Source organism: Strongylocentrotus purpuratus, unplaced genomic scaffold (genome assembly GCF_000002235.5).
Source record: "Strongylocentrotus purpuratus isolate Spur 01 unplaced genomic scaffold, Spur_5.0 spur5_scaffold_17, whole genome shotgun sequence".
Taxonomy (NCBI): Eukaryota; Metazoa; Echinodermata; class Echinoidea; order Camarodonta; family Strongylocentrotidae; genus Strongylocentrotus; species Strongylocentrotus purpuratus.
Window position 1 is genome coordinate 17,130,617 of NW_022145602.1, and position 10,193 is coordinate 17,140,809.

At 38.0% G+C, this 10,193-nt stretch overlaps 1 protein-coding gene across 1 annotated transcript; it reads left to right on the forward strand.

Moving 5' to 3' along the window:
* Positions 1 to 1,911: 1,911 nt before the first annotated feature.
* On the forward strand, positions 1,912 to 9,789 carry LOC105442095 (serine/threonine-protein phosphatase 6 regulatory ankyrin repeat subunit B-like). The gene is made up of 7 exons (XM_011673906.2): positions 1,912 to 2,506; positions 3,161 to 5,436; positions 5,973 to 6,176; positions 6,773 to 6,930; positions 7,945 to 7,979; positions 8,660 to 8,998; positions 9,542 to 9,789. Exons 1-7 carry the CDS (start codon positions 1,912 to 1,914, stop codon positions 9,787 to 9,789), a joined length of 3,855 nt encoding a protein of 1,284 aa, XP_011672208.2.
* The last annotated feature ends 404 nt before the right edge of the window (positions 9,790 to 10,193 follow it).

Genomic DNA, 10,193 nt, shown 5'->3' on the forward strand with positions numbered 1-10,193 from the left:
CATCCTGTTGAACTCTTCCCCTTGCAGCTATCCTATTGTTTTTGATTGGTTAAGGGGATGGTTGAGTTCTGTTTTCAGATCGCAAATGCCTTCAAAGTGCATGGTTATTGCTCTTATTCTTATCTATGTCATTTTTAGTGCCCTTTTAGAACATAAAATTGCTATGAAGGTAATTTTAGACCACCAACTGTGTGATATTTAGCCAATACGGTCATACCAATTCAGCTCCACTTTCGGAAAAATACGGTGACCGTTAATTAATTATTTAATGACAAAAAAAAACAATACATGGGCTGTGCGTTAGAAAACCAACACGAAAATGCCAACAAAAAAGCCAACATCGGCATTGGCTGAAATACGACGTAAAAGGCGCTATTTTGTTTTTTCAACGTTTTTTTTTTCAAATTATCTAATATTTGTGGTGGTACTAGAAATCGGTATTAGAAATCGTTATATTTATGGATATTTCAGCCGTCTCTGAACCGATTTTGTCATTTAAGTTGTATGTTCTTTCAAATTTGACACTCATTTCTTCATTATCTCACAAACAAATTACTTCGTGTAGCGCCCTCTGCAACAGAACTCAACTATCCCTTTAATGTATATATATTGTTTTGAGCCTTCCATGCTAAGAGGTATACGATGACATCATCAATAATAATGATTACAGTGTACTAGATATATAATGATAACAATAATAATAATAATAGAAATAATAATAATAATAATAATAATAATAATAATAATAATAATAATAATACAAATAATAATAATGATAATAATAATAATAGTAATACTACTACTACTACTACTACTACTAATAATAATGATAATAATAATAGTAATAGGCAGCATACATCTCATTCAAAAACGCGGCTGACATAACTTTCCTGATATACATTTAAAAAAGACGAGTACTCGGCCAAAGTAAAAGGCGGTAAACTAAAAAAAGAGGAGGGTTTCATTTACACCACCCACCCATTCTGCTCCGCCACGCACTCCGCGATTTGGCCCTGATCTGAAACCCTTATCTCAAGCTTTGTTCTTTATACTCTGTGCATACATGTACATGTATATACACATTAGCGCGTTGTCGATCTTGTCGGGTTGTGAAGGGAAGCTATATCTGTTCTGTGCATTTGCTGAGTAATTTATAGGCCTTATTTTACTATCAAGTATTTAATATGTATTACTATTTGATATAATAATCATTATTGTTATTTTACGATTATGCATTATTATTATTATATTTAGCCTTAATTGTTAGTTAGTTATTAATGTCATTAGAAAATATCAAAAGTATAATTGTTATCATGATTGTTTTTGTTCACGTTATGAATTCATATTTCATTGACGACTTTTTGTCAATGCATTTTTCTCGTTAGCGTTCTGAATTGCACGCAATGCTTGTTATCCAAATATAGGTTCTTTCCTCCTGAGCGATTCCTTTCAAACTTAGTAGGCGTAATACCCGGCATCCAGTCCAGGCAGTAGCGTACGCATGATTTTTTTCAAGGGGGGGGGGGGGGGGGGGGTTAACATTTTTTAATCGGGCCGAAAATTTCGCAACGACTCAGCCAGCCGCTGAAAAAGCGGGGGGGGGGGGGGGGTAAGAGGACATTTTGTTTACCCTTTTTGGACTTAGATACTTCAAGATATGCCCTTTCCATCCATTTAAACAAAATTTTACCTCACCACTGACCAAATTTGCAAAAATGCTAATATGTTTCTTTTTTTCTAGGTGTTTTAGTGATGAACTGATGTCAGCCTACAGCTTTCACTAGGAATGTGACAGAAGAATCAGAAGATACAGCATGTAGGAAAAAATAAAAAAACAGCCCTAAAACAATTTGATAAATTCATGAACTTGTACAAACTTCAAGAGCCAAATATCTGATCCAATGAGACAGTATGGAGGCAAATGAACAAGATGGCAGTGTTGATGATTTGCAGAGTGCACTAAGCAGTGCTGCGCAGAATGGACGACTTGACCTCATCCAAGAACTGATCAGTAGAGGAGCCGAGGTTAATAAAAGCGAAAATGATGGTAGGACCCCATTACATCTAGCTGCACAGTATGGTCATCTTGATGTCACCAAATATCTCATCAGTCAAAGGGCTGAAGTCAATAAGGGCAAAATTGATGGTTGGACTGCATTACATTCAGCTGCTTTTGAGGGACATCTAGATGTCGTCAAAGAATTGATCAGCCAACGAGCTGAGGTGAATAAAGTTGAAAATGTCGCTAGAACTGCATTACATCTAGCTTCACAGAATGGTCATCTAGATGTCGTCAAAGAATTGATCAGTCAACAAGCTGAGGTTAATAAAGTTGACAATGACTGTTTGACCCCATTAAGTTTGGCAGCACACAGCGGTCATCCTGACGTCACCAAATATCTCATCAGTCAAGGAGCTGAAATCAATAAGGGCATCATTGATGTTTGGACTGCATTACATTTAGCTGCTTTTGAAGGACATCTAGATGTCGTCAAAGAATTGATCGGTCAAGGAGCTGAGGTGAATAAAGTTGAAAATGACGCTAGGACTGCATTACAACTAGCTTCACAGAATGGTCATCTAGACGTCGTCAAAGAATTGATCAGTCAACATGCTGAGGTGAATTAAGTTGACAATGACGGTTTGACCCCATTACATTTGGCAGCACACAATGGTTATCCTGACCTCACCAAATATCTCATCAGTAAAGGAGCCGAGGTGAAAAACAGCGGAAATGAGGGCTTGCCCCCATTTGATCTAGCTGCACAGGAAGGTCATCGTGATATAACAAAATATCTGATCAGTCAAGGAGCTGAAGTCAATAAAGGAAAAATTAATGGTTGGACTGCATTACATTTAGCTGCTTTTGAAGGACATCTAGATGTCGTCAAAGAATTGATCGGTCAAGGAGCTGAGGTGAATAAATTCGAAAATGTCGCTAGGACTGCATTACATCTAGCTTCACAGAATGGTCATCTAGATGTCGTCAAAGAATTGATCGGTCAAGGAGCTGAGGTGAATAAATTCGAAAATGTCGCTAGGACTGCATTACATCTAGCTTCACAGAATGGTCATCTAGATGTCGTCAAAGAATTGATCAGTCAACAAGCTGAGGTGAATAAAGTTGACAATGACTGTTTGACCCCATTACATTTGGCAGCACACAACGGTCATCATGACGTCACCAAATATCTCATCAGTCAAGGAGCTGAAATCAATAAGGGCAACATTGATGTTTGGACTGCATTACATTTAGCTGCTTTTGAAGGACATCTAGATGTCGTCAAAGAATTGATCGGTCAAGGAGCTGAGGTGAATAAAGTTGAAAATGTCGCTAGGACTGCATTATATCTAGCTTCACAGAATGGTCATCTAGATGTCATCAAAGAATTGATCAGTCAACAAGCTGAGGTGAATAAAGTTGACAATGACGGTGTGACCCCATTATATCTAGCTGCACAGAAAGTTCAACGTGAGATAACAACATATCTGATTAGTCAAGGAGCTGAAGTCAATAAAGACAAAATAGATGGTTGGACTTCATTACATTCAGCTGCTATAAACGGACATCTAGATGTCGTCAAAGAATTGATCAGTCAACAAGCTGAGGTGAATAAAGTCGACAATGACGGTTTGACCCCATTACATTTGGCAGCACGCAATGGTCATCCTGACGTCACCAGATATCTCATTAATCAGGGAGCCAAGGTGAATATCAGCGGAAAGTACGATTTGATCCCATTACATTTCGCAGCACATAATGCTCATCTTGATGTCATCAAATATCTGATCAATCAAGGAGCTGATATTGATAAGGCTAGTGACAAAGGATGGTCAGCCTTATACCTTGCCGCAGCTGCTGGTCATGTTCGTGTTTCAAATATTTTGCTTTCAAGTCAGCAAGCTGAGTTGTCCAAAGCAAATATAATTCATTGGACAGAGTTTCATACCGCTGTAGAGAGAGGCGATTTTGATGCCATCAAAGATCAAGTCAGTCAAGGAGCCGAGGTGAATAAAGCCGGTTCTTTTGGTTGGACAGCTTTACACATTGCAGCAAGTAATGGCCATCTTGATATGACAAAATATTTGCTTAGTCAAGGAGCTGATGTGAATTCTAGCAATGCCTTTGGTAGGTGTGCTTTGCATAATGCTGCAACGAAAGGGAACTTGGATGTCATGGCATATCTTATAAGTAAAGGGGCCAATATGAATAAAGAAAACATCTCTGGAATGACTGCCCTACATAGTGCATCAGAGTCTGGCCATTTGGATATTGTCAAATACTTAATCGATCATGGAGTTAAGGCAGATCATTGTGACGCATTTGGCATCACTGCTCTCCATTCTGCTTTATATGCTGGTGAGATCGACATTACAAAGTATCTGCTTAGCAAAGGCTCTGAACTGAATAAAAGAAGCGTGCGTGACTCTGTCATCTTACAGTTTGATGGACAGTATGGTCACTATGATGTTGAGCGATGTGTGCAGAGTCAGTTAGGTCATGCTGCTAGCAAACTTGTTGATTCTCTCACTGTCTTTAGAGGTGCTCCAGAAAGTGATCTTGGTAGAGGCAAATACCAAGATGGTGAAGAGTATACGAAAGTTCAAGGTGGAATGGTTATTATGCATATGCTACTAATATTGTCTGATCTTGACATTCAAGATGATCTTGAAATTAGTCGAGAAGGCAAAACAGTTACTCGCACATCATTACAATTTGCTATAGGAGGTGGCCGTCTTGCAGTTGTTCGGTATCTGATCAGTCAAGGAGCTGATGTGAACGAAAGCAACAATGTTGGCTGGACTGCTCTTCACTTTGCTGCGCAAAGGGGTCATCTTGGTATTGTAGATTATGTACTTGGAAAAGGAGCTAAAGTAACCAAAGGAGACGTTGATGATATCTCGCCTTTGCATGTTGCTGCATTTGTTGGCCATTGTGACGTTACCGAGCATTTGCTTAGGCGAGGAGCAAAGATCAACGGAGCCACCAAGGAGAAAGGTTCTACAGCCCTACATGTCGGAGTGCAGAATGGTCATCTCGATATCGCGAAAGGCTTGCTCAACCACGGAGCCGAAATTGATGCGACAGACAATGACGGTTGGACTCCCTTGCACATCGCTGCTCAGAACGGTCACATCGATATCATATCGTGTCTATTTCAGCAACATGCAGATGTTAGCAAGGTCACCAAGAAGGGATCATCTGCATTGCATTTGTCTGCCGCAAATGGACATACCGATGTCACAAGATACCTATTGGATCACGGAGCCGAAGTAAATCTGAGTAAACCTGGAAATACTGCGTTGCAACTCGCAGCAGAACAAGACCAAGTACATGGGACAAGTACAGATACGTGGTGTGATGAAGGGCAGAAACACCATTCTTCCCCGCATGGTCATGCAGACACTGAGGGTTTAACAGAAGATAAGAAGAAGGTATTTAATTTAGTATTCCTATATATTTCATATGAACAAATATCATATTGTTTATCAAAATTCTTGCAAGTATTAAAATCATATCAATAGAGATTGAAACGGGTTAGCCTTTTTAGCCTTAATAATCCCGTTTAAAATTTCTTGTGAAGGTATATAGATTGTCTGAATTATGAAAAAGGGTGAAATGATTCCACAAGGACTTCTCAAAACCTATCTTGTAACAGTATATATATACATGTAAGTCAAATCTGTCTTAGTGGCCACCTGTCTATCGTTTATTTTGCCTCCCTCGAGAAAGAAATGTGTGTTTGAGAACCTGTCTACAAACGCTACCTGTCAACAGTGACCACTTTTTTGTTTCCATTGGTGACCTTAACAGACAGTTTTGATTTTATGATATTTGTTTAAATGTTAATATCTGTATATATGTAAGTCTATTTAGTGATGAAAGATATGAAAAACTAGAAAAGAAACTGCTTTATAAAAAGCTGTTTTGTTTGTAGATTCTTAATTTTTGAGGCTGGCGTTTTACATAGGTTCTTAGACAACATGCTGAAAAAGGCTGCACAGCAGTTCATTTAGCCACGCAAAATGGCTACACCTCCATCATCGAGGCATTAGTTTCTCATCGCGCTGATCTCAACATCCAGTCCATCGACGGTCAGATTTGCCTTCATGAAGCCATCAGACTTTCCGGTCGGAAGGACAGAAAAGTCGAAGCAACACCAGCACTCCAAAATGTAAGATGATGAACTCTAGAACATCCCTGTGATTGTATGACGCTTGCTCCTGTGACAATTGATTTGTAGTAATTTCCTACAAAAACCGAATCGTTTACTAACAATTATGCAATTGGAATCATACCATTCACATATGACTTAGAATTGCCATTTACCAAATGAATGAGTCTCTAAAAGAAAATTACAAAAATGAGCACATTGCCATTCAAATACCGATGAGAATTTCCATCTCTTAGAGTAAAATGCAAAAATTATTTTAAAAAGGTTCTTATTTCTGAAAAATGAAATAGTATTCATAAGTTGGGAAATCACAGAGGATTCGTAATTCCGAAAAATTAAATAGTGTTAATTATTCAAAATATGACAAAGAATTCTGTATCACAGAATTGAAACATTTAAACAACGGACTTTATTTCATTTTCGGAATGAAAAACCTTTGGAGTAACGATATTTATTTAATTTTCAGAATTATAAACATAAGCGAACCATTAGAAAAACACAACAAATGTTCGAAGTTATGAATCTGTGGATAAATGTTCAGAAAAACGAGGGCCTCTCAAAGTTTAAACAATCGTTTATATTGATAATTGTTTTAGATCTCAGAAGAGTTCTATCAGAATGAATTGTCTCCAAAGAAGGTCCTGGTCTTCTATCTCTTAGACAACGGAGCAAAGCCGGACATCAAGGATAACCATGGCAAACTACCAGTCCACTATGCCAAGGATGAAATCATTCGCCAGATGATATTCTCAAGGTGGGGAAGCATTATATTAACATGGGCATTTGGAAATAAATATACAAATGGTGTCATATTTGAGTGGTGTGATTACTCGACTTGGAATACAAAAAGTCGTGTTTTTTTTAGATCCTATGCGTGGCATGTATGTCCTTGGGCAAGGCATGTTTATCTACAATGCCCTCTCCACCCAGGTAGTAAATGTGTACCTGCTAGGATGTAAACGCCAATGTGATTTGATTAGCATGCGCACACCCATAACAAGTGTGACTGGCAAAAAAGGCTCCCCAGGGAGTGGAGTGTGCACTGTAAATTGTAGAACCATTATAGAGTCCAGGGACTGGTAAATAATACTGTAAACAGTGTAGTCGAATATATACTGTAGCTGGTAAAGTGCCTTATAAAATACAGTTATTTAAAAAAAGAAAAAAAAGAAAAAAAGATTAACGTTGCTATCTTAAATTTGGATTTGGGTTTCCAGCCGAGTTATACATGTGAAATTAATTTATGCAAATAAAATACTGCAATTCCACCTGGGACAGATCTACCAACAATTGTTCAAATTGAATGTAACCAATACGAATACTAGTATACAAAAGTGATTCTCAATTGTTCAGTAATTTCATTGGGTAATTTGTTTAGGATTTTAGTCAGATACTTGTTGGCAAGTTGAAACATTAATTTTGAGGAATTCTGTTTCGAATTTTCTTGTTTATTTTCTTCAGATAGTTGAGTCTTTTATTTTCCAAAAATATGTGAAAAAAAGCATTGTAAAACTTAAAAAACCCGGTATATTCTATCGTACACAGGTGGAAGTATTCTTTCAAGAGGGCAAACAAAAAGTAGTTGTGAAGCACCTCCATTGCTTTCACAGTGATTATTCTTAAATGCAGGAAGTGGGATTTTGATCTCTTGGGTAAAAGATCTGTGGATATTTGATCGAATACCTTTTGCTTGCCCAAGTATATCCTGAAGGTTGTAACAATATGCTTACATCACTTTTTCTTTGTTTTCATTTGCATATGTTCTCAGGTCTCCTGCCATGGACATCATCAGAGCTTATCGAGGTAACAATCTCTGATAAATAAATAATAAAACATAGACTATCATAAACAAACAATTATAAATATTTGATTTATAAGGTTTTCAATTTTTTTATTGACATGGATATATTATGAAGACAAGAACCGAACAAGAAAGCTTTGGGGATTGCCAAATTTACTTTCAGAAGTTCAAGCTTCATAATTAAGAAAAAAAAATATTGACATGGTGATCAGTTCTATTCGTTAACTAAATGTCTATTCCAAAATGCCCAGGGTATGTTTATTTTGGAGCCACGTAAGAGAAGGTTGGGTTCCGGTGAAAGATAAAGTATAAGTTGTTAGCTTTCCCATGTTTTTGTTTGTTTTCTTTATGTTATTTGGGGGAACAGCAGTAGCTGAAATATCCCCTGAAAAGTATTGCTCTGCAAATTCCCTTATATTTGAAGTATGACGAGAAATACTTTAAAAGTTTGGACCAAACTTTTAAGCAACGTGTTTGAATTGTGCAGTTCCCTATACCCATACCCAGATAGAGTGACTTGCTTTTCATTTTGATCACTTCAAAACCTTCATTGATTCTTATGTAAAACATAGTCGACCTCTCCCCATTGCTTCTGAATAGTATCTTTCCATGGTAAGGTACTCAACTTTATCTTTAAACCCTTATCATTCTCACTCTCTCTTTGATTATTTTTTATTTGCAGCTGGAAGGTTGGCGTCACCAGTGGTCAACGCCGTCTCTGTTCAGGTTGGATGTGACGGTAAAGAGCTCGAACTGGAACACCATGGCATTGCAATGTCTATCCCAACTGGGGCTGTCGAACAGAATGAATCTTGCAATATCACTCTCACCCTTGTGAGGGACCTCTTAAGTGTTGACCTCCAAGATGACACACCAATGGCAGCATACGGGATCAGATGTGACCCTCCAAACTTGATCTTCCACCAGCCTGTTAAGATCATGATACCGCATTCCACCTTATTCATCAACCCTGAGCAAGTGATACCAGACATCGTCTCACATATTTGGGATACAAGAAAGGGTAGGTTATTTGGTTTATTAATGGTCTATTCTTTCAACGAATATTATTGAAGTCTTCTTTTATACAAAACTACAGTACTTCAAACCATTCTCTTCCTCATGGTTACACAAGGGATCCTGGTCTTTATACCAAGTCATTTTGGAACAATACCTAAGTAGAAATGTTACCTGAAAAGGATTGCTATTAAAATGCTTTCTTATTCAAAATATTGTAATAAATGGCTATAAAGTTTGGTCCAAACACTTGTGTTTAGTACCGTGTACACATTTTCTGTTTGTGGTGCATGTGATCTTATGAAAAACTGAGTCAATTTCTTTTCAGAAAATCAATGAAAAACGTCACAAGGCACATCAATATTTATTAACATCATAAACTACCTTTTCCAGTTGCTTTCACAATGTTATTGCATGACCAGTACTCAACTTTATCTTTAAAGTCATCACCCTTTCAAACGTGAATCTTTTTTCATAATAGGGCTATGCCTAGCTTAATTTTGCTCAAATGATTATTAAAGAATATTTGACATTGTGGATCTAATCATAGGTTTACCAAGAGTTTCGAGGACAAAATCTGCTGCACCTGACATATTGCCGTATTGCAAAATCTTGGAGAGACATCTTGAGTTGCACATCGATTACTGTGCCGAGTGGTGGATTCTTATCCCTCTTGAGCAACAGATCATCCAGCTCATGTGTACCCCATACGTACCGGACAAGATTAAACGAGGCAAAGAGTTTGATGTTCATCTCCATCTGAATGCCAATATCCCGGGCATAGAAATGGTCAGTTAGAAATACTTCGGTGCAACTTGGTTCACTTTTATTCTCTCTCACTCCCTTTAGATCTCTTCCCAGGGAGCATGCTCATATGTACCTTGGGTTCCAATATGGGTCCCACATAGGTCTGCCCATATAGACTCCATATACTATCTGGCACCTAACATTCGTATGGGACACATATGAGCCGTCCAAGGTGGCCCATATGGGTTCGTCCCAGGGCCAATCCGGTATGATGTACACTATCCCGTATGAGCATCAAAGGGCTGGGGTTCCCATATAGCCCCCTCTGTGGAATTCCCATATGGGCCCCATGTAAGTTTGTACTGAAGATTCATATGGGACCTATATGGGCAACCCCATTTTGCCCATATGATTATTCCTTCATCTTCTTGTAATTTTCAAAGCGCTATACAGCC